Source organism: Trichechus manatus, unplaced genomic scaffold (genome assembly GCF_000243295.1).
Source record: "Trichechus manatus latirostris isolate Lorelei unplaced genomic scaffold, TriManLat1.0 scaffold00138, whole genome shotgun sequence".
Taxonomy (NCBI): domain Eukaryota; kingdom Metazoa; phylum Chordata; class Mammalia; order Sirenia; family Trichechidae; genus Trichechus; species Trichechus manatus.
Window position 1 is genome coordinate 7,128,266 of NW_004444074.1, and position 24,814 is coordinate 7,153,079.

At 41.1% G+C, this 24,814-nt stretch overlaps 1 protein-coding gene across 5 annotated transcripts in view; it reads left to right on the forward strand.

Annotated features, from left to right (window-relative positions):
* AP2B1 (adaptor related protein complex 2 subunit beta 1) overlaps positions 1–23,512 on the forward strand; it is a 131,750-nt gene extending 108,238 nt beyond the window's left edge. For 4 of the 5 annotated variants that reach the window (XM_023739692.1, XM_023739689.1, XM_023739693.1 and 1 more), the window contains exons 19-22: positions 7,149–7,233; positions 8,158–8,244; positions 15,392–15,546; positions 20,761–21,231. In XM_023739692.1, coding sequence (XP_023595460.1) covers positions 7,149–7,233; positions 8,158–8,244; positions 15,392–15,546; positions 20,761–20,835 — 402 coding nt within the window. In that variant the 3' untranslated portion in view covers positions 20,836–21,231. Of the gene's footprint in view, positions 1–7,148; positions 7,234–8,157; positions 8,245–15,391; positions 15,547–20,760 lie in introns of all 5 variants that reach the window. The other variant, XM_004385430.2, reaches the window with a different exon arrangement.
* The last annotated feature ends 1,302 nt before the right edge of the window (positions 23,513–24,814 follow it).

Consider the following 24,814-nt stretch of genomic DNA (forward strand, 5'->3'; position numbering starts at 1 on the left):
ACTAGAATTTGAGTTCTGCATCCCACTTTTCTCCTGCTCCATCAGGGACTCTCTGTTGTGTTCCCTGTAAGGGCAATCATTGGTGGTAGCCGGGCACCATCTAGTTCTTCTGGTATCGGGCTGATGGAGTCTCTAGTTTATGTGGCCCTTTCTGTCTCTTGGGCTAATATTTTCCTTCTGTCTTTGGTGTTCTTCATTCTCCTCTGCTCCAGGTGGGTTGGGACCAATTAATGCATCTTAGATGGCTGCTCGCTAGCTTTTTTTAGACCCCAGACGCCACTCACCAAAATGAGATGCAGAACATTTTCTTAATAATCTTTGTTATGCCAGTTGACCTAGATGTCCCCTGAAACCATGGTCCCCAGACCCTTGCCCCTGGTACTGTGTCCCTTGAAGTGTTTGGTTGTGTTCAGGAAACTTCTTAGCTTTTGGTTTAGTCCAGTTGTGCTGACTTCCCCTGTATTGTGTGTTATCCTTCCCTTCACCTAATTCTTATCTACTATCTAGTTAGTCAATACCCCTCTCCTTCCCTCCCCACCCTCGTAACCATCAAAGAATGTTTTCTTCTGTTTAAACTATTTCTTTAGTTCTTATAATAGTGGTCTCATGTAATATTTGTCCTTTTGTGACTAATTTCACTCACCATAATGCCTTCCAGATTCATCCATGTTATGAGATGTTTTGCAGATTCATCATTGCTCTTTATCGTTGCATAGTATTCCATTGTGTGAATATACCATAATTTGTTTATCCATTCGTCCATTGATGGGCACCTAGGTTGTTTCCATCTTTTTGCTATCATGACAGTGCTGCAGTGAACAGGGGTGTGCATATATCTATTTGTGTGACAGCTCTTATTTCTCTAGGATATATTCCAAGTAGTGGGATTGTTGGATCATATGGCACTTCTATTTCTAGATTTTTAAGGAAGCACCGAATCGATTTCCAAAGTGGTTGTACCATTTTACGTTCCCACCAACAGTGTATAAGTGTTCCAGTCTCTCCACACCCTCTCCAGCATTTATTATTTTATGTTTTTTGGATTAATGCTAGCCTTGTTGGAGTGAGATGGTATGTCATTGTAGTTTTGATTTGCATTTCTCCGATGGCTAATGATCGTGAGCATTTCCTCATGTATCTGTTAGCTGCCTGAATGTCTTCTTTGGTGAATTGTCTGTTCAGATCCTTTGCCCATTTTTTAACTGGATTGTTTGTCTTTGTTGTTGAGGTTTTCCAGTATCTTGTAGATTTTAGAGATTAGATGCTGATCGGATCTGTTGTAGCCAGAATTTTTTTTCCCAGTCTGTAGGTTGTCTTTTTACTCTTTGGTGAAGTCTATTGATGAACATTTAAGTGTTTGATTTTTAGGAGCTCCCAGTTATCTAGTTTCTCTTCTGCTTTTTGTGCATTGTTAGTAATGTCTTGTATTCTATTTATGCCATGTGTTAGGGCTCCCAGTCTTGTCCCTAATTTTTCTTCCCTGATCTTTATAGTTCTAGGTTTTATATTTAGGTCTTTGATCCATTTTGAGTTAGTTTTTGTGCATGGTGTGAGGTATGGGTCTTGTTTCGGTTTTTTGCAGATGGATATCCAGTTATGCCAGCACCAGTTGTTAAAGAGACTGTCTTTTCCCCCAATTAATGGACTGTGGGCCTTTGTCAAATATCAGCTGCTCATAGGTGGATGAATTTATGTCTGGATTCTCAATTCTGTTCCGTTGGTCTATGCGTCTGTTGTTGTACCAGTACTAGGCTGTTTTGACTACCGTGGCGATATAATAGGTTCTAAAGTCAGGTAGTGTGAGGCCTCCTACTTTGTTCTTCTTCTTCAGTAATGCTTTACTTATCCGGGGCTTCTTCCGTTTCTATATGAAGTTGGTGACTTGTTTCTCCATCTCCTTAAAAAATGCCATTGGAATTTGGATCAGGATTGCATTGTATCTGTAGATCGCTTTGGGTAGAATAGACATTTTCACAATGTTGAGTCTTCCTTTCCATAAGCACGGTATGCTTTTCCTACTTATGTAGGTCTCTTTTGTTTTTTTTGCAGTAGTGTCTTACAGTTTTCTTTGTATAGGTCTTTTATTTCTTTGGTTAGATTTATTCCTAAGTATTTTATCTTCCTGAGGGCTATTGTAAATGGTATTGATTTGATTTCCTCTTGGAAGTTCTCTTTGTTGGTGTAAAGGAGTCCAACTGATTTTTGTATGTTTCTCTTGTATCCTGATACTTTGCTGAAATCTTCTATTAGTTCCAGTAGTTTTCTTGTAGATTGTTTTGGGTTTTCTGTGTGTAAGGTCATACCATCTGCAAATAGAGACAATTTTACTTCTTCCTTACCAATGTGGATACCCTTTATTTCTTTTTCTAATTGCTCTGGCTGCCGACCTCCAGCACAGTGTTGAATAAGAGTGGTGAAAAAGAGCATCTTTATCTGGTTCCCATTCTAAAGGGGAATGCTTTCAGAGTCTCTCCATTTAGGATGATGTTGGCTGTTGGCTTTGTATAAATGCCCTTAATTATGCTGAGGAATTTCCCTTCTATTCCTATTTTGCTTAGAGTTTTTTTTTTTTTTTTAATCATGAATGGGTAGCAGCCAGAACTCTTAGCCACTGTGCCACCAGGGTTCCAGTAGAGGCAGGAAAAAGCTTGAGAAACCAGTGTTTCACGTCATTTGCTGAACATCGTCTTCCCCTTCATTTTCATGCAACAAATGTTTGTTGGCCTAAGCAGTATGCTAGTGAAGATGAGACACAGCCTCTGCACTCAAGGAGCTTATTGTATTGTGGGTAATCTTGGTGTAAACTTACAATTATTTTATGTGGTCAGTGCTATAATGGAAGTATGCGCTGGATGCTATAGGGAGAGGTTAAGGCTTCCCTGAGAAATCTGAAGCTTGAGTTAATCTTAAGGTTAAGTAGGTATGTTCCAGACAAAGCTTTAGGAGAATAATATATTAAGCAGAACAGCATGTAAAAAGGCACAGAGCTGTGGAGTTCAGTGTTGGGGAACAAGAAGTAATTTTGATATGATTGAAGTCAAGGAAATAGATTGGAGAGATAGCAGGGCCCATATCAAAAAGAGCCGTTTATTCTTGAAATGAGTGCAGTTCTAGCCAATAGTAAAAGTTTGAAAGCTGCAAAATAGAGATTTTTTTAAAGCTAATGTAAAGGGGGTGAAAATCTTCCCCAAAGAGTGACGTGTGCAGTTGATCCTATAAAGAGATGATATTTTACCAAGGGCGCAGTACCAAGAAGAGTCATTAAGATAACAGTTTGCCAGTAAGCCTTTTTATCTCTTCCGATCTCTTTTTAGCATAGTAGTAGCACCGCATTTGAGCATGTGTAAGATTCCAGATAAGTCTAATGTGATCATCCTTAATTATGAAAAATCTTGGAAGCATACTATTGTGAGTAAAAAGGTAAAATACGAGGTGGTTAAAGAAGAGAGAATTTTTCTTTGTTTGACAAACACTTGTGATAGTACTTACTGTGGGCCAGGTATTCTTCTAAGTGCTTTGTTAATATTAACTCATTATCTTCATAATGACCCGGTGAATTCAGTACTGGTGTTATCTCCGTTTTACAGCTGAGGAATTGGAGCTGAGTGACTTGACCAAAGTCACACAATTCTGGCTCCCGAGTCCATGCTCTGAACCACTATCTGCTACCTCTTGATTTAGATGTTCCAGCTTCTCGGAGAATTATTCTAGAGCAGAGTTCCAGGCATAGTCTTCAGGTTGTCCTGAAACCCTTGAAAATATATGTAGAAATGTTGAATGTACATTTTTCAGAGAGAGGATCTTTGGTTTTCATCTGTTTGTCAAAAGAGTCTACAAGGCAGACTGGTTTAGCACCACTCATCTAGAGGACCTTTTCATGTCTTTTCTATAGTTAAAGAGCTCTAACTGAAATGATTCCGTCAGAGGAACAATACGTTTTTTACAAGCCCATTCAGACTTCTTAGGTGTAACATTTGTCTGTAATTGCTTATCTGGTTGATCTGCCTAGGAACTTTTTCCAAAATATACACGTGCCAGGTCCCAGATTTAGCGGTTGTTGTTATTTATACGTAGAAGCCCTTGTGGCACAGTGATTAAGCCCTCGGCTGCTAACTGAAAGGTCGGCAGTTCGAACCCACCAACTGCTCCTTGGGAGAAAAATGTGACAGGCTGCTTCCATACAGATCACAACCTTGGAAACCCTGTGGGGCAGTTTTGCTCTGTCCTGTAGGGCCACTATGAGTCAGAGTCGAGTCAATGGCAGTGGCTTTGGGGTTTTTTTTGTTTTTGTTTTTCTGTTCTTTATACAGGGGGAGGCCCTGGCATCTGTTTTGAAGACCCTCTCCAGGTGATTCTGATATAAGCCTTTGATTAAGAACCACTCATATTATCCCCTAGGGTACAAGGATTATATTTTCTGTATCTTTCCTTATGTCTGAATGCTTGGAACATAGTAAACATTAATAAATGTTTAAGGAATGGTGCATTGTGAGATATGACTACTTTATATTCAAAGATATATGATCTATGATAATCACTCGATTGATAACGCATTTCATATATGACCTTTATGTAACCTACCATTACCTCAGTTTTTACTTCTAAATGCCCTTTACAGAGCCTGGCACCTCAAGATCCTCTTGTTTAAGAATTTCCTTCTCTCATCGCTGTGTACTAGATGAATTAGAAAATATCTCTTTCCCAGAAGCCCACAGCTGGTATAAATGTTTTAAACTGGTACTCTAATACATCTTAAGAATGCCGTTATAAACTAACTTCCTTCCCGAGGTTACTCTGCTTAAATTCACCAGACTCAAAACTTTTTGAGAATCCTGCTGTCTCAGCATTTTGGGCATAAGGCCATGTAACATGGGTCAGAAACTCCTAGGCTTGGTAATTGAAAGGTTAAACGCACACGTTACAACACCAAAGTCACAAGGAAAGTGTTAGCCCAAGAGACAGAAGAGGTCACATAAACCAGAGACTTCATTAGCCTGAGACCAGAAGAACTAGATGGTGCCAGGCTACCACCAATGACAGCCCTGACAGAGAATACAACAGAGAGTCCCTGATGGAGCAGGGAAAGGGTGAGATGCAGAACTCAAATTCCAGAAAAAAGACCAGACTTAATGGTCTGACTGAGACTGGAAGAACCCCAGAAAGCATGGCCCCCGACTCTCTGTCAACCCAGAATTAAAACTATTCCCGAGGCCAACTCTTCAGACAAAGATTGGACTGGACTGTGGGACATAAAATGATTCTCGTGAAGAGTGTGCTTCTTAGCTCAAGTAGATACATGAGACTAAATGGGCAGCTTCTGTCCAGAGATGAGATGAGAAGGCAGAGAGGGTTAGGAGCTGGTCAAATGGACACGGGAAATCAGGGGTGGAAAGGAGGAGTGTGCTGTCACAGTATAGGGAGAGCTATTAGGGTCATCTAACAATGTATGTATAAATTTTGTATGAGAGACTAACTTGTAAACTTTCACTTAAACTACAACAATAAACAAAAAATTTTTTAAAAGCACACGTTACAAGGAAGGTAATTGGATGGATTCTTCTTGGAGAGAAGGCTGTGTCAGGTAGACCTAACTACACAACTGTGGAAGAAGAAATAATAGTACTACTGAAGGTCAGGAAGATGAGTTGTTAATAAGGTAAAAGGACTGGAAGTACTTCGGGACGAGGATATTTGGATCTCATAGCCAAAGTTTTGATGAAGAGATAGGTGTGCTCTTGAAGTGTGGGCATTTGTAAAAAAGGGAAGGGGGAGAGGATAGGGAGGAGAATAGTGGTACTAAACAAGCCCTTTTCTTCTTTATTTTTTTAAAGCAAAAGTCGGAGAAATAGGCATGGTTATTGATCACAGAACTTGCCCAGACAAATATTTTCCTACAGTGCCAATGGCATAGATAAGAAAGCCACTAGTGACAGAAACCAGTGGGAAGTGCTGGTTTAGAGCAATTCTCCTTTTCTCTTCTTAGAGTGTGTGGTTGTTATGATCTGCTGCAGTGGAATCTGCTCATTCCTGAATATACACCAGTCATTGTTGCCCCTGAGTAATGTACTTATTGTGGCTTTTAAAAAAATACAAACTGCATGCCCTGAATGAGCAGACCATCACAGAATCACAGTCTACTTAAATCAGAAGTTTGTATTGTGAGAAGAAAACTCATTTCTTCACTTGCTTAAAGGCTTTTCCTTCTTATAACCGTCATGTTTACCTTTGTTTGACCCAACAAGCTTTTCCCCATCGTGTTGTTATGTACCTTCCAGTGGATTCTGACTCATAGTGACCCTATTTGCCAGGTCTTCTCTCCCTCAGAGCAGCTGGTGGGTTCAAACCTCCAACCTTTCAATTAGCAGCCAAGCGCTTTAACCATTGCGCCACCAGGGCTCCTTTTTGAGATGAAAATGAGTTTCCCATCATAGGACTTAGGAAATAAGATTTTATAAAGTAACTAACTTTAAAACCAGTATCTAAAAAATGATAAGGGGCAGTATAGCTCTAGTTAATGTGGAGAGAAAAAAAACAAGGTTTGAAAAACCCAAACCAAATCCATTGCCATCAAGTAGAACTGCCCCATAGGGTTTCCAGGGAGTGGCTGGTGGATTCCAACTGCCGACCTTTTGGTTAGCATCCGAGCTCTTAACCATTGCAAGGTTCAGGGTCATACAAATCTGAGTTTGAATCCTGGCTCTTCTGTGTACCAGCTATGTGACCCTGGATGTTACTTAGTCTTTGTGGACCTCAGTTTCCTCATCTGTAGAATGAGAGAAGAATGATACCTACTTTGTTGGGATAGTTATAATAAGGATTAGAATTAATATCATTAGTAAGTACTTAAATGGTAGCAGCTACTATTAATAATCACAGAAATGAAAAATAACTGAATAGATTATTCTAGATATAGAAGTTATGCCTCGAAGACAGCCCTTCTGGAGAGGTGGGGTTGCAGGTTGTCACAATGCTGTGACAGTGAAATAAGTAAGGATGTCCTTTGCATCAGCAGTGTAGAGGCTGCTGTGTCTTGATTTGGGGAGTCTTGCACTGTCTACAGATGAAGGAAAGAGGCTGGTGTGTTTGTTCTTTCCCTTTTACCTGGCTTCCTGTGATGTCCTAATTTTCCCTTGTTACTTTCCTGGCAGGTGGCTGTGAAAAACAATATTGATGTCTTCTACTTCAGCTGCCTCATCCCACTAAATGTGCTTTTTGTAGAAGATGGCAAAATGGGTAAGTATGTCCTCCTATCCTTCTGCCAAATATACCTTTGCCCTTCCTCTGAATGTCAGGCAGAGCGTAGCCCCAGAGGTACAAGTTATTTTAAGATTAACAAAATGGGGTAAGAATATGCTAAAGCTCTAGCAATTACTATTTATTTATTCCCCTGAATCACATTTGTTCTTGCTCTGCTGTTGGTCTCTAAATCAGAATGCCTATTATCTAAATAATGTAGCCACCCCAGGATACAGAGCAGGAGGTTTGGTGACAGGTAGTTGTGGATTTGAATCTCAGATCTGCCATTTATTAGCTGTGTGACCGTGGGAAGGTGTTTAATTTTTCTCAGTTTCCGTTTCCAAGTTTGCATAGTAGCAATTGTTTTTAAAATAACTTAATGAGATAATGCATGTAAATTTAGCACTTAGCCCTGAGCTAAGTTCTTACTGCCTCAAGATAAGAATTCTGTAATTTGTAGTAATCTGTTAGTACTCCTCGTGTGGTAATTGACATTTCTCTCTTCCCTTCCTTATAAAGCCACTGCCTAATAAAACTAGTTTATATTGGTGTATATTAAACTATGTTGGTACTTAACTGATATGATTCTCACAATGGCTCTTTGGGTAGACAGGAGAGATGTAAGTATATATGAACAAACTACACAAAGTTATTCAAACAGGAAAACGGTGGAGCCAGAACTAAAACCTTAGATGATCTGACTCTTACACTCTTTGCACTGTATCTCAGTACCGCTGATGTGAGATTAATTGACCTGAAGTGTAGCACCTCTGCATAGTTAAGCATTGGCGCCAATCCCAGGCTGCTGCTAGCTGTATTGCAGGGAACCAGCACCTCAAAGGAGAAATGGCACAAGGCATCAGAAATCAGAATACTGACAGGTGGTACACATCCTTCCTTCCCTTCTGCTTCCCCATACAGAGCGCCAGGTCTTCCTTGCAACATGGAAGGATATTCCCAATGAAAATGAACTTCAATTTCAGATTAAGGAATGTCATTTAAATGCTGGTGAGTAATGACTCTAAATTCCATTTTCATCTTAGTAAATCAAGTTAGTTATTTGAAAATTTTATATTTCATTTACCTACCTTTTTCCACATCTACCTTATTTCTCAATACATTACTTTGCAAACTTGTTTTTAAAAACTTGGGAATGTTTTGCTGTAGGTGCTAGATTACTTATAAGCTAACAGATTTAAGAAACAAACTACAATGGATTCATCTACTTAATTCTTCAGTAGATGAAGACATGTTAGTCATATTACTTAAACATCTTAAGCATCAGGTAATTGAAGTGGCACTTGAGGATATGCATGCTGCTAAGAATTGGAAGGACCGCTGCTTCTTTTTTTATCAGCTTTCAATATTGGAATGCTGTATTTAGAATCCTGTGTTTATAATTAAACGAGAATGCATGGTAGTTGATTAAAGCTTGGTTGGTAACCTTTTTCTTTCCTGCCTTATGTCAGCTTTCATATAACGTAATCTCTTTAATCACCAGTAAAAAGCTCCAGACCCTTTTGTAGTTAATTTTATTACTATAATAGAATATAAAAGAGGTAACCCGAGAGGAGAAACAATAACAGCTATCAGTCCTTAGGGCTTTTTTTCACTGAAATGTTCCTCATGAGGAAGGAGCCCCTAAGCTGTTCAGAGTCCTGCCTTTGTTCCAATTCTCTTTTTTGAGGTTAATATTCTCTTTTTTAGTACAAGGCTCTATGAGTTTGAATGAAAGAGAGGCTTGGTGCTTGGTCAGTTCTTCCTCTTTGCTCGTTTGCCTGTCTTTCCTTTCTGTACATTGGTGGGTTTCCTAAGGGGTTTTCAGCATGCTGCCAGTTTCCCACTGCAGCTAGAGTATAACATTGGAGAGAGAAGGTATGGCAGTTCAGAAAGAAAACCATTGTCTTCCCATTTCAGCCTTTTGTTTTTAATTTTAGTTTATCGGGGCTTCGTGATGTATTCATCTTCTGTGTTCATACATACCTTTTCTGTAAATCTTCCCAATAGAACTTTGGAAATCCAGCTGGATAGTAATCAGCCTCCTCCTGTGAAACCTCTTTTAAATGTGATGAATGTCTAGGCCCTGTCTGAAATTTTCAGAAGGCTGAAGCCCTGCTTGAAATAAAAGACAGACTAGCATCTTTTAGTGTAGAAATTTCAGATGGACGTTTTCCTCTGATAATGATCATCTGACTTCTCGTAAGCCCTTGGAGAGGTGTTTGAGGAGAGAGGCTTCTACATTTTCCATAACCAGTTAGTTGATTCTGTTCAGGAATACTATATATCTCTCTGTCTTAGTCATCTAGTGCTGCTACAACAGAAATACCACAAGTGGATGGTTTTAATGAAGAGAAGTTTATTTCCTCACAGTCAAAGTAGGCTAAAAATCCAAATTCAGGATGTCAGCTCCAGGGGAAGTCTTTCTCTCTCTTTTGGCCTTCTCATCAGTGTTTCCCCGGACTAGGAGCTTCTCGGCGCAGGGACCCCTGTCCAAAGGACGCGCTCTGTTCCCGGCACTGCTTTCTTGATGGTATGAGGTCCCGCTGTCTCACTGCTCACTTCTGTCTTTTATATCTCAAGAGATTGCCTCAGGACACAGTCCAGTCTTGTAGATCCAGTCCTGCCTTACTAACACAACTGCCACCCATCCTCCCTCATTAACATCATAGAGGCAGGTTTACAACATACAGGAAAATCACACAGTACCAGGAATCATGGCCCAGCCAAACTGATATACACATTTCTGGGGGGACATAATTCAATCCATGACACTCTCTTTCTAACATAGTCTAGGTTTCTCGTTGTGACTGATTATGTATCTATTAAACAAAACCAGAGTTTTCTATACTTCACAAAAAATTGTATTCAAATTAGGCTTTTTGTGTGTGTATGTGCCATACTGTAGGTAGGTGGCAGTGTTATCTGTCCCTCTCTTTGAAGCTCATTGGTCAGTTACCATGAGCTTTATCTGATGAGTAAAGGAGGTTCCACAGTATCAGGAAACCATCATGTGTAGAATCCACAGAGGCAAAGCAGCCTCTGCACCCAGCTCAGAAAAGACCAGGCCCCTGGTTATAGTCACTCTCTTGGTATTTCGTCTGATGGCAACAACACTATAGTATGTTCCTGAGAACACTTGTCCCTCAAAAAATGTGGTGGAGGGGTGCCTGTGGTTAATTAAATTAGAGAACTATAGCATATGCTGTGCCTCTCTTAGAAGTTGCCTTTGCACATTAGCATACTAAAACCTCTGATAAGTCCTGCATTGAGGAAACCTGTTTAACCCAGTGTTGGCTGAATTTGTTTGACCATGATACTTAAAATCACATAAGGCTTACTAACATCTGTGGAACACTAATGTACCTTGAACATAATCTGGGAAATGCTGGTCTAGAGTGAGCAGAGAAAGGCAGGATTAATTGGAAGACAGCTTTGGTTTCAGTGGTCCAGTATGAAAGAGATAGGCTTTTTCCAAAAAGAAAATGGAAGTTTTAGTGACTGCGGACTTTAGTCTGGCCTGCCAAAATAATAGAAAGAAAAGATCCCCCAGCTTCTGTATTGGCATTTAGAGCCCTTATTGCACCTTGTTGTATGTTTGTGATCTTGTCAGAGAGGAGTCTGGCCTTCCTGCCAGTGGAGCTGTGTCCTCTGATGTAGCCTGAAACAGTTTCTTAGAGCAAATTTAGTTTTGATCAGTTCTGCCATGGCCTCCCGCCACTTTGTTTTCTCCAGGAGCCCAAAGCCATCATTTTCCCACACTAAGTCACTGCTGGAGCGCTGGTGGCACGGTGGTTAAGAGCTCAGCTGCTAGCCAGAAGGTTGGCAGTTTGAATCCACCAGCCACTCCTTGGAATGGCTCTTCCTGCAATGAATGCTTTATAGCCCTTCCTTTGACTCCACCCCAAGGTCTGGAGTGCCCTAGCCTTTACATTTCCTTCCAATCTTGAGAGCTCTATTAACACGAGCGTTTTCAGTTTTAGTGCCTTCTGATTCAACACCCTGGGTCTAGCTGAGAGCTAAAAATACCAGCCTTTCCAGCTGATCTGCCCTAATCACAATAGCACCAACCCTTTAAATAGCTTTTCTGTGCCAGCATAGACATTTGACAGATGGAACTAACACTCAGGGCTGCAGGAAATCACAGCCTTACAGGACTTTACCAACCTAGCATTTTGCCTTTGCTTTTGCTCTTCCATCTCTTCCTAGAGAATAAAGAAAAAAAATCCTCCTTCTAAGTCTTAATTATTAATCAGGTTTTAATAGTAGGGTATATATGATAGGGTTGGTGCCACTTTGTATAAATACTAGAAATGCTAGATGAGAAAGGCACTGGTGTGTGGGACTCTCTACTTCCTAGCACTGATCATCTTTATGAGTATCGAGATCTGTGTAAGTTTGTTTTGCATCATATAATTATAACTGCATTTAGGGTTAGTATGTATCTGGGACCCACTGTCTTAAGTATATAAGAAATAGTTGCATCTCCAGCCATATCCAGAAAGGAATCTTTCTGGCAAGCAGTTCTACTAACCTCTTCTTTAAATTAAGTGTTTATTACACTCTGAAAAGCTCAGAGACATGATGTATCTAGTTAGGCACTGTAGTAAAAGGAAAAAAATCTTCTGGTATGGAGACTAGGTGAAGGCAAGTTACATTTCTTTGTTTTGTCATGGCTCTCCCCATCCATTGCTCAAATGGTGGGAAGGGTTCTTTTCAGTAGGTCATAGTGATTTTTTTTGTCGTTGTTAAAAATATACACAGCAAAACATACACCGATACAACGGTCTCTGCATGTCTACATGTACAATTCATTGACATTGATTACATTCTTTAAGTTGTGCAGCCATTCTCTCCCTCCTTTTCCTAATTGTTTCTTCCCCATTATCATGAATTCACTGCCCCCTAAGCTTCCTATCTAACCTTTCAAGTTACTGTTGTCCGTTTGATCCCATATAGATACTTCTTCCAAAGAGCACAAGGTTCAAGGCATTCTTTTGTAAATAAGCTAACCTATTGTTTGGTTTAAAGAAGACTTCAGGGGCTATTTTTGGTTTAAGGTTTAAAGATTATCTCAGGGGCAACAGTTTCAGGGGTTCATCCAGCCTGAATAGCTCTAGAAAGTCTGGATTCCATCATGAGAATTCTATATTTTTCTCCCTTTTCATCGGGATTCTTCTATGGAATCTTTGATCAAAATGTTCAGTAATGGTAGTCAGGCACCATCCACAGGAGACATTTGTTCATGGAAGCAGCTAGGCACGCAGGTCATAATGGTTTTCAACTTGCTAATGAATACAACAGCTGGACCCCAAATGTAAATTCTTCCATTTCCACTTTCTAGTATGAGTTACCCTCTTCACCCTTATTACTGCCAAAAGAGGTGTTGACCTTAGCTTAAGGAGGAAGATGATGGAAGAAAGGCCACATCCACACCTTTCAGAATTTCAGGCCCCATACCCAAAGAACCGAATTTGGGGAAGGATACAAATGAACCAGAGGAACTCACATATTGAAGCAAGTATAACTCTATTTGACCATTGTTACAGATTGTATCATGTCCCCAAAAAAAATATGTGTTGTAAATCCTAACCTCTATATTTATGGTTAGGAGCCCTGGTGGTGCAATCATTAAAGCTATCGACTGCTAACTGAAAGGTCAGTGGTTCGAAACCACCAACAGCTCCGCGGGAGAAAGATGTGGCAGTCTGCTTCCATAGAGATTTACAGCCTTGGAAACCCTATGGGGTTGCTATGAGTTGGAATCGACTCAGTGGCAGTGGACATGATTATGATTATAATCCCAAAGGAATGGGTTGTGTTTTTTAGGTTAATAAGGCAGGATTAGTGTAAGGTATATCTTGAGCAAATCTCTTTTGAGATATAAAAGAGATTAAACAAGCAAGCAGAAGCAGAGATGGGGGAAGAGAGATGCCAAGCCATATGAAGATCGCCCAGGAGTGAAAGCTCAAAGAGACAAGGTCCTTCCTCCAGACCGACGCAGAAAGCCTTCCCCTAGAGATGACACTGTGAATTCGGACTTCTAGCCTACTAAACTGTGAGAAAATAAATTTCTGTTTGTTGAAGCTACCCACTTGTGATATTTCTGTTATAGCAGCACTAGATAACTAAGACGACCATGTATTTCTACTCTTATGCTTTGGAGCAGATCTTAGTGTCTTGTGCTTTATATAATACCATCAGCACACACTGAAATAATTAACAATATTTTCTCACTCTCACAGTCTCACAACTAAAATTCCATCATATTTCCCAGGGGTTGAGGTATGTGAAAAGGAAAAAAAAAAAAAAAAAAAAGATAAATTATCAAGAAGTCTATCCCAGTCTGGCTGCCTCCTTACATCAGGCTCCCATTTCTAGTTTTAATAAGTACATTTAGCAGCTCAGTGTCGTCCAGTCTATATATTGTATAGATCTTATAAATCTTCAACTCTGGTCTAATATCTAAAATTCGTAAGAATTGATTCACACATACTTATGATATAGAACCCTCCCTGCATTCAGTCTTCTGGTAGAGATCACAATACAGCCATTCAGTAGAAGCAGAGCTGGGTTCCTGGCCAGTGCTTCCAAATATATTTAAGTTACATCCATTCAGCTTGCTTATCCTACCTGGCTGTTTGCCATGGTTTTTAATTCTGGAAGGAGTGAGTATGTATGTGTGCGTTCCTGTTTGCTAGCCTTTCGTCTCTTACGTAGGTGGTGAAATCATGAGAAGTCTGTAGGAATCTGGGCCTAGCTATGTATATAGTCTGGAACATGTTTGTGCCTCTACAACAAGGTGGCTCTTCAAATATGGTGGAAATGTTTAACGAATAAGGCTTTACTTCCTTCTCCCCTGGGCTGTCACTGGTTTGAATGTGGAAGAAAGACGTCAAGGCAAGAACTACCTCCAAAATTAGCCCACATCTAAGTAGATGGATTTTAATGCCTATGGCAGTTATTTTCCTAGTGGCATCTCCAACACCTGAGTCAGAGACTTATGCAACAGATATTGATGACAAACACCTGTTGTGTCCCAGATACTGTGGTAAGCACAGTGATGGAAAGCTCCAAGATCCCTGTACTCAGAGAGCTTACCATCTAGGAGATTAGAAAGGTCATCCATCATGGCAGTCTTTTCCTTGAGAGCACAGTAGAATACAACAAATTTTTATGTGGGGAGAGTTTCATTCCTAAAGTAGGCATGAGTAATTTGAATTCTCATCAGAATGAACGTAATAAACTATCCACAAAGAAGCAACCTTTGTCCTCTCTAGAAGTTTCTCTTTCTCTGATATGGCACCATCTCTCATAGTAGCAATAAGAAAACAAGGAGAGAGAAATAACGTTTAATTCTGGCATGTCACGGATCTTTGGTGCTGTGGTCATGAGAAAGAGCTGAAACACCAACCTCTTACCCTGAAATGGTGACTACCAGAATCTCCACTATGACCATCATCAGCAGCTGGGGTTTCAGGGCCTTGTAGCACTCACTTTTGCACAACTTCACTCTTTCTCAAAGTCTTTTGTTTTATTTGTTAATTTGGAGGCATATTCACTAAAGGTGTAAGAAATCATCTGCCTGTTTTTCTTTTTTTTAAATCTTCAAATTAAACACCCAGGTTAATAGATTTGGCCTGCAGGATTTCTGCAACTCTGTCCCCTTGTCTGACCCTGGCAGTTGAGGCCAGAGTGGCTCACAGTAAAGTGGTAGTGACTTGGTAAGTAGTGTTGTGAATTTGATCGCCCGTCTGTGAATCCCTATAGATCTGGACCGGCATTCCAAAAATGAACACCAACATGGTAGTCACTGTGACACACCTGTTTCTCTCTTTGTCGTCTTTGGACATTTTTACCTGTCTAGCACCTAGTTTAGAGTTAACCAACTCCTTAAACCAACCCATTTTGTAACTCTTCACAGATAACTCTGGTACTAATGCTTGGTTGCACCTAATTCTGTTTTCTGTCCTGGAAGCTGAGAAGCAGGTCCTTTGCTATTGTGTGGGAAAAGGGCTTTTTGAAATATGCATGTGCACATGGCTGTACTTGTCAGGGAACTTGAGCACACATGGCTCATAAAGATGTCAGAAGACAGCTAGCATGCATTTGTTTGAGATTTAACTGTACGTGTTGGATTTTGAATCTGTGTTTCCAGACACTGTTTCCAGCAAATTACAAAACAACAATGTTTATACTATTGCTAAGAGGAATGTGGAAGGGCAGGACATGCTGTACCAATCCCTGAAGCTCACTAATGGCATTTGGATTTTGGCGGAGCTACGTATCCAGCCAGGAAACCCCAATTATACGGTAAGGCCTTTCTCAGGATGGGTGAGATGGGTTAGAGGAGGGAGGTAGGAGCCCTCTTAATTTTTCTTACCACCCTGGAAAGACCTAGAAGAGGAGCATCAGACCCAAGATACCCAAAACAAGTAGTCAATAAAGAAGTCCCCAGCTGCCTCAGTGGAGTACCTCCTCTCTGCAGTGTCTACCCCATCCAGCAGGCATGGTGCCTCTGGCAGCAAGGAGTGCTTCAAATCCATCCCTCCCCCTGGTACATACACACTTGCTCACAAAACTTGGCAACTTTATCCTCAATATCAGTTAATTCTTAGCTAGCGTATCTGTGCATATGGTACTGTAACAAGCTGCTAAGAGGATTATTTGCATAGCTAATTTTAAGAAAACCTTTCCTGCATTTGGAGTTCACAACCCAAGGATATCAGTCATAGACACATGAGCCTTTTTCAGTAACTGAATGACCTGAAATGCTTGTTGTGAACGGTAAGGCAACATAAAACATACCTTTGGCAGCCTGTAAGGGGACTTAGTTTGGAAAACTACTTCAGTGGCACTCGTTGCCACCAAGTCGATTGCGTCTCATATCAACTCTATAGGTCAGAGTAGAGCTGCCCCATAGGGTTTCCGAGGAGCAGCTGGTGGATTCAGACTGCCGACCTTTTGGTTAGCAGCTGAGCTCTTAACTACTGCACCACCAGGGCTCCTTCAGTAGCACACTGCACTAAAATAAAAATTCCGGTGATACTTTATAGAGCAGGAGCAGTTCCTTTGTTAAACAATAAAGATACCTAACTAAGTACTGGGCATTTGCTTGCTGTTGTAAAATATGGTCTCTCAATAGGATGCTGCTTGTCATCTGCATTTTGAAAAGTAAAAGAAAACCCCTTGAGATACGGGGAAGTATCTTATTCCTCTATTTGAGATTTTTGTAGGCCGTTTGGAAGGAGGAGACAGGAAAGTGACAGGGGAGGGAGGTTCAGTATTGATTAACTCTGAGGAAGCTGAACAGTAAGTAGATTAAGGGAGCTTTTTAGCTAAAAGGGAGCATTTTCTCAGCCATTTGCTTAGAAAATTCTGTGACCCCATTCCTTAATTTTGACAACCAAGCCTGTTTTCACTAGCATGCATCAAGGGGACAGTACCAAACAGAACTGAAAATTCCTGGTGCTTTCTCCACTAGACCCCTCCTTGAAGGAAGCTGTTATAGCATGTGTGTGTGAACTGCTAAGTCGGTTGAGCTAGATGTTTGCCCAAGCATTTGTGAGCTGGGAGACTTCAGGCTACCCCAATAAAGTATACATTCCTCCCACCTACCTCCTCCACCAGTCTCTCATCTTTTTTGGAGTAACCTACCCCACCAGTTCCCTTGAGTTCTGCAAGAAAGGAAAACCCTGCTGTGCTGTTCCTGGAGGGCAGATTTTCACTGTAAAATCAAGATCTGTCAAATAACTCCACTTACTTCCCTAGAAGCTTGCTCAGAGTACAGCAACTTTGAAATTAAACACCACTTCTTCCTTCACCTTCAGCATACATTGTTCTGGTTGTGACTTAGGGTTAAATTAGGGTTCAGGATTGTGCTAGGAGGTAGAGAGTTTACTTTAGCAGAACTGCCAATATCCCAGTCCCACACCCTGCCCAACCTGCTGTGTGTCCTCCACTTACCTCTGTGATTGTTAACACTTAATTCTTAGAGACCAAAATTAGTCATTAATAAGAATTTTAAAGAGAATCCCTTTCGTGACTTTAGTGAAAAGGTGACACGTGATTCCAGCAGACCCTAGCTTTTAAATGTAGATATAAGCTTTGTCTATAAATGGTAGAACTTGGACGGAGAATAAAGAAGCATATATGTAGATAGGCTTATGCATATGTGTATGACTTTTTTGTTTTGCTTACCCATTATTTTATTGTATATAATCTTCCATTTCAGCTAGGTAAAAGCAGCATTATTGCCCCAGTTGCAGAAAAGGAAACCATGGTTAAAATGATTACTGACATGTTCAAGATCATTTAATTTGTTGGTAGATGAGTTATGTTTTAACTTTTTGTTTTAAGACTTAAATTATCTAAGAAATAATTTAAGACTCACAAGAAATTTTTTAAATAATACATAGTATTCCATATATCTTTCACCCAGCTTTCCCCATAGATAACACCTTACATAACCATAGTACATTTTCAAAACCTTGAAATTGATAGTGGTACAATACTGTTAACTACAGACCATTTTCAGATTTTATCAGTTTTTACATGTGCTTTTTTTTTGCTTATGGTGGAGGTGGGGTATGCATATAGTACTGTAAAATTTTATCACGTGTGTATTTGGATAACCACCACTACAGTCAGGACACAAGACTGTCCCATCACCACAGAAACTCCCTTGTGCTACACCTTTATGGTTAGACTGTCACCCCGCCCTAACACGTGGCAAACACTCGTCTGTTTTCCATCACTATAATTTTTGAGAGTGCTGTATAAATTGAGCTTATACAGCATGTAACCTTTTGAGGGTTTTTGTTTTGTTTTTTTTTTCCTCCTCCACTCAGCACAATACTCTTAACATCTATCCAAGTTATTGGGTGTATTAATAGTTTGTTCCTTTTTATTGCCAAGTAGTGTTCCACTGTATGGATGGACCACATTTTATCCATTTGCCCATTGAAGGACATTTCTAGCCCTATTGCTGTGGTTAACTTTGTGTGTCAGCTAGGCCATAGTGCTTTTTATTTTGAGATAATTATAGATTCACATGCAATTGTAAGAAATAATATAGTGAGATCCCATTTACCCTTAACCCAGTTTCCCGAAATGGTAACATCTTGCATAATTACCTTTATCTTATAAGGGTGAAGTCACATCTCTATGGGTAGGTAAGTCTCACCTGGAGAGAGAGCTTTTTCCAGGTAAAGAAGCATGTGTTCCAGGCTAGAAACCAGAGCTGGGTGGGTAAGCCTTTGGCTTTAATTAAATAGGAGAGGCAACTCTTCCTCCCCTGGTGGGTCTAGATGGGTGGCATTCCTGAGTGGTTGATGTCAAAGCTGTGTCACATAGGCAGACTAGCAGTTAGAAAGTTATGACCCAGGTAAGGCCTCTTTTCCCCAGGAGCCATACAAAATGAGACCTAGACTCCTAGCTATATTTCGTTAAGTCAGATTAGTTAGATTCTTTGTTTGTGTATATGTTTCCCTTGAGATTTGGCCAAAAAAAAAAAAAAATTAGTTTAATTCTAGCTTCCCTTAGCTGCGCTAGTTAGAAAGCAAGGGATGGGTTTAGATCTAAAATTGACCCTTTGTTAAAGGCCAGGACAGTGATGGATATTTGAGAGAGAGAAGGCGGTGGTGGGGGGAAGGGGTGGAAATGGAGGGGAAGAGATACATTCTTGCCCTTCTCAGCTCATTCCCCAGAAAAGCAGATGACATTCTCAGGGTCAAGGCCTAGTCACTCCATGACTTCCCACCAGTACCAGCCTTGACAGTTTGGGCTTTTATTGAAGAAGGCAACATTTCTTTACTAGTTGTGAATGAAAATCTCCAACTGATAGAACTTAAGATGTGAAAAAATACAGGACAGCTTTCAGGGGAGAGGAACTGCTCCACTTGGTCCAGGAGTTAACTTCCTTAAGCTGTTCTAAACTCTTTAACTTCCTGTCCTCTCTTTTCTTAACTCACATATTCTCCCAGTAGAATTTTCCACATTGACAGTGGAGAGGCTGTGGAGGAGGAAGGACAGAAACTTAACCACTGTAGAGAGTTTGAAAGTCAGGGAAATGCCTATAGCTCTAGCTGCAAATGTGACCAAAGTTAGAGAGCTGTTTTCTCTGCATATTTATATTCTTAAATTAGATGTGTTTTGTTTTGTTTTACATTTATCAGAGTTCTCTTCTTGACTAATATCGAACAGTAGTTTTTGCAAATGCCGTAGAGACATATTAAATGTAAATGAAAAGAGCCTCTTGATTTTCCTTTTTTTCGCATTTTTAAATTTCACTTCTAAGTTTTTAGGATGTTAGTCTTTTCAAGAAATTCAGGGTTAACCAATATCTTGATATTTTTTCCAAGATATTCTCACCTTTTATATTACATTAAATCATCCAGAGTCTCTAATAAGAGAATAAAGAGGTAAAAATAATCTGAAATTTCATGGGGATATAGCTTTTGCTGATCTGCCCTAATAGACAAGAGCAATGATGTCAATAATACAAAAAAGTAAAAAATTAAATTATTTCTTGTTCTAGCATGCGTTTTGCATGCTTCTAATGTTATGTTCGGGAGTCCCTGGGTGGTCCAAACAGTTAACACACTCCGCTGCTAACCAAAAGGTTGGAGGTTCGAGTCCACCTCAGAAGAAAGGCCTAGCAATCTACTTCTGAAAAATCAGCCATTGAAAACCCTATGGAGCACAGTTCTACTTTTGACACACACGGGGTTGCCATGAGTCGTAATTGACTGAACAGCAACTGGTTAGTGTCACATTTTCGTTAATAATATTTTGCCTTATCTAATAATATAATTAGGGAGTCTGAATCTCGTTTTAAATTTTTTTCTGTTGACCCACAAAGTAAGATTCTCAATATTCGACATTAAAGTATTTTTAATATTGATGTTACGTACCTGTCTATTTAAAAAGGCAGGGAAAAAAAGATGAAGCTATTGACATAGATTGCTGTACAGTTATATTAAGTAAATATCTTTTTGTGTTCTTGTTTTCCCTCCTTAACAGTGTATAGTCTCCTCAATATAATACAGAAAGGACTAATACCTTGGACCTACCTAACTTATGCTTTTATTTTACTTGATTGTGTATCCTTCTGAAATTGGGACTAGGATAACCAACCTCCTTATCAGACTGAGAAACTAAGGCAGACATCTGAAATGACCATCAACTATTTAATAATGTTAACCCTTCCCCTTCCATTTGGCAATAATCCCTGTGGCTCTTAGCAAAGCGTTAGAACAGGTGTTCCTCTTACAATGAAAATGCCTTGATATTTGTAGTATGGATTATCTCCTACCCTCGTAGACCCACCATATAGGTGGGAACACAGCACAACTTGGCATTGATTAAATTGAAATTCTAAGGCATGGTCTCTTTGTTTGGCTAGTCAGTGATAGAACCTCCTTTCCCACTGTGTCAGAAAGAGGTTTTCTTGAACTGACTACTTGGGTGCCTTTTGAGCTAATGCCAATTTTATGCTAATCTTCCTTCTCCTTTTCCTCTTAACAGCTGTCTCTGAAGTGTAGAGCTCCTGAAGTCTCTCAGTACATCTATCAGGTTTATGACAGCATTTTGAAAAACTAACGGACTGGTCCAGTGTCCTCCAGCCACCCTGTGATCGGTGCAAGCCAAGAGCTCTTAAATGGAAGAAGTTGTACTGATGTGTAGAATCTGAACCCAAACACACTGAGGCCACCCACCAAGGTAGTGACTAGTCTAACCTGTGCTAACATTAGGGCACAACCTGTTGGATATTTTTAGCTTCCTGTGAACATTTGTAACCACTGCTTCAATCACTTCCCACTTCTTGCCACCTGCTGCTGCTGTCTGTCCTTAACTTGTGAACTTCTCCATGCCGTGCCAATGGCTGGCGTTTTCTACACCCGCATTTGAGTGTAGTTTGATATTTTGTAATTGAGAGCTCATTTCAAAAACAGAAAAAGGAAAAAAATATTAAAGCAAGGAAAAGTGTCACTGAAACATAAACTGCACTTTATTGTTTTATATTTTTGTATGGAATAGAAATTGAGGGAGTAGCGTAACCAGTAAAAAGTGCTAAAGCAACTGACCGTCATTAACCACACAGTCCTGGAGGAGGAGACACAGTTACTTTCCCTACCCTGTTAGGGGCTCTCTTACCTGTGACAACCTTGTCCCTGGTCATTTGGATTTTCACCTTTTTTTTCACCCCCCTCCACACTCCTTTCCCTTGGCCAGGCATTGTGATTCCCCTTGCCACATACTATCACCTCGTTGGATGGCTCTGCAGTTAGGAATGGTGTGCTTCCTTCAATGATGTTTCAGGGTGCAGGAAATAGGGCCTGTCAGCACCAGGCCTGAGAGAAATTGGAACTTTCCTTTCCCCTGACCTAACCCACAAATAATGTTGATTAAGGAATTTGAAAAGAGATGGGAAAAAGGAGCCAAAATACCTTCTCCTCACCCCCTTCCCTATATTTCTCAAGTCCTGTTCACGTTTAAAATCACAGAGTATTAGAGTTGAAACAGACTTTAAGTAATAGCTTATCTAACCTTGTTTTTCTACAAAGAACAATAGAAAGCAAAAAGGGTGTTGTTGGCCTGAGGCCTGTCAGCCTTTTAGTAGCAGAGCTGGGACAGGGTCTCCTAAATCCCCGTCAGTGTTGTTTTCACTGCAGGACTGTCTCTCATTGTTTGCCTTTCTCCTGCCTTTTCTGTGCCTGCTTCTTTGTGGCTGTTCACAAGCTCCATACTGATTTCAGCACTCCATTCATTGGCATCAGGTTGCAGCAGAGTATCTTTTCAATTACTTGGAGGTAAATCCAGATGCCAAAATGAAGGAGTAGCTTGTTTGCCCTTATGCTCCTGGAGCTGCAGTTCTTGAGGCCAGCAGGGTGAGTGCAGAGATAAAATGAGCTTAGAGATGTCGCACATTCACTTCATCCCTCCAGTTCTGATCTGCCCTTTACTCATGATAGACTCCAGGGCAAATTGAGATCATCCCAGAGGGTCGAGCAGTTCTTGCCATCTCTCAGAAGATTGGGGCAGGTGAAATCCCCTCCTTAACAAGTTGGGTATGATTTGTCAATGAATGATTCATGCCCAGAACACCAACTTATTTAGCAGTGCTCACACAGTTTCATCTGTGGGCTCTTGTTGCTTTGCCTGGCCCCTTGCCTGGCATCCAGTATTCGGGGTCCATGACCAGGACTGCTCTGCTCCGTGTCCTGCTCAAATCAGAGGCACCCCAAAGTCGAGAGGCCTCAAGTTGGACTCAGGCCTGTGAGTGAGTCTAAGAGGAAGAGTTGAAGAAAACAAGAGCAAAAACTACCCCTGCCCCCCTGCCCTGCCCTGTAATGTCTGAAATGACCCTGATTCATACTAGTGCAAAGCTTGGGAGCGGGGGGTACCCAAAGCAGTTCTTAAGCCTTGAGACTCTCCAAGAGAAGAATGGTTGGGGTGGGGAAAAGAAATATGTCCTGCACTCGTCACCTCTGAGGCATGTGGGGAATAGGAAGTAGCACAGGATTGTGTGTGCGAGGTGGGTATGTCAGTGTTGTGTGGTGTGGAAATGCAGCTGGATAAAGTTCTCTTGTTGGGGAATCCTTCCTGGAGTCACTGAACACAAGCAGTGAAGATGGTTCACACTACAGATACAGTGTTCTCATCTCAAAGCACACTGTAGTTCCAGAAGGAAGAGTGTTTGTTAGGGCAAGGAGACAGAAGACAATTTTATATGAGGATATGTCCCTCAACGCCCAGAACTAGGCCTTGCTCAGCCTCCCCACCAATGAGGGGTAACAGCCTCTGTTCTCAGCTGGCCTGACTGAACCGATCATGAACACTTTGCTCCTTGGGGAGGCTGCCAGCCTTTGCACCCCTGAGCAGAATTAGGGAGGGATTCTGCTTATTGTAAAAGGACTTCTCTCCTGAAGAGACAGACTTGTTGCTTCCACCTCAGCTTCCCTTTTGGCCCATTTCAAGCTGGGCTGAATGGAGGAAGCAGGGTGGAGATTGCCCTGCATTCCCCCCCTCCTCCGCCTCAGTACGTCTTGTCTTTGTAACTGCTGGCTGGCATCAGTACAAAATGCAAGGGAAGCAAACACACACCCAGAACTCTTTTGCTGGTCAGAGATTCCCTGAGTGTTTGTCCTCTCCCAAGCCTGTTCCGTGTGTCTGTGTTGTGAAGTTTGGGATGTGGAGAAAAATGGGGAGGGGGAAGGGGTAACTGTTGCCCTAAGAAAGCTTGTCATTCTTTTGTCATTGTTGGGATCTGTCCTGGGGAGGGTGGGGGTTGGGGGAAAGCTTGACCTTGTGTCTTCATCAATAAACTCTCATTTACACAAATAAAGTTTGTGGTATGTACTTTGTTCCCAAAACTGGCACTCTAGGACAAATCACAGCTGGCCAGGGGGGATGGATGGGGAATTAATAACCACTTTGTTAAAACTTTTTTAATTGGCCATCCTACCCCTCCCAAGTATTTAGTCAGAGATGAATTTAAGAATTTAAGATTGGCGTGAGGAAGAATCATATACCTCATATATGTTAACTGAGCTCAATATCACTACACCATCACCGAAGGCAGGGAGTACTCAGAGAAGCCAATCCATCTTCCCTGGCAAGTCCACTGCTAGGGCCCCAGGCGGATTGTCCCAGGGCCCCCAGCCAGACAGCAGCAGTTCTTTCTGACTTGCGGGCAGGCAGCCAGCCAGCAAGGCCCAGGGGCAGAAGGAGCACATTGGTTTTCTATTATCCAGGGCATTTCACTAATCTCTCAACTTATTATAAATAAGGCCTCTCAGACCTGCACTCTGGACGTGTATATTCCCAAGCAAATAGAAGGAACACTGCTTTTAAAGCAAGCTTCCCAAGGAGTTCAAGTCAAAGACAACTGCTTGTGTGTGTGTGTGTGTGTGTGTGTGTGTGTAAGCCCATGTGCACCCACATGTGACCCAGGTGTTATCAAGATAGAGGGCCCCGCCCTGTGTTCTGCTGAGCTATCAGCCACTGAAATCTCCCACAGCCTGGAGTGGAAAGAGGCTGAGGGGTCCAATACCCAGATGGCCTTGGACAAGTCCCTGAACCTCTCTCATCATGAAAGTGAGTGTAAGTAAAGTACTTGACACACAGTAGGTGCTCAGAAACAGCTGTTTTTATTCCTATTCTTTGGCTATCCAAACACTGTAAACCAACTGCCTTTAACAGCTAGGAGCTTTCTGTCTCTTTGTTGCTGTGCTGTAGTAGCCCAAGCTGCCATAGGAATAATACTGGGGGTGGAGTGGGGTCAGGGTGGTCTTTGTTGAGGTCCAGGGTCAAAGATATGAAGTGGGGCCTTACTGAGCTCTGGCTGGAGTCACCATTTGGGCAAAGAAGATCCTTACAGCAGAAGCTCTGGACCATTGGGTGCACATTAATATCACCTGGAGAACTTTTAAAAAAAAATACTGATGGTTCTGTTCAGCTAGTGTCGGGTGGGGCCTGAAGAATTCTGCATTTTGAAAAGCTCCCCAAGTGTTTTCAACCAGGGTTAAGAATCACAGGGCAGAGAAAGACTCATGTGTTTTCCTACTTCTACAAAAAT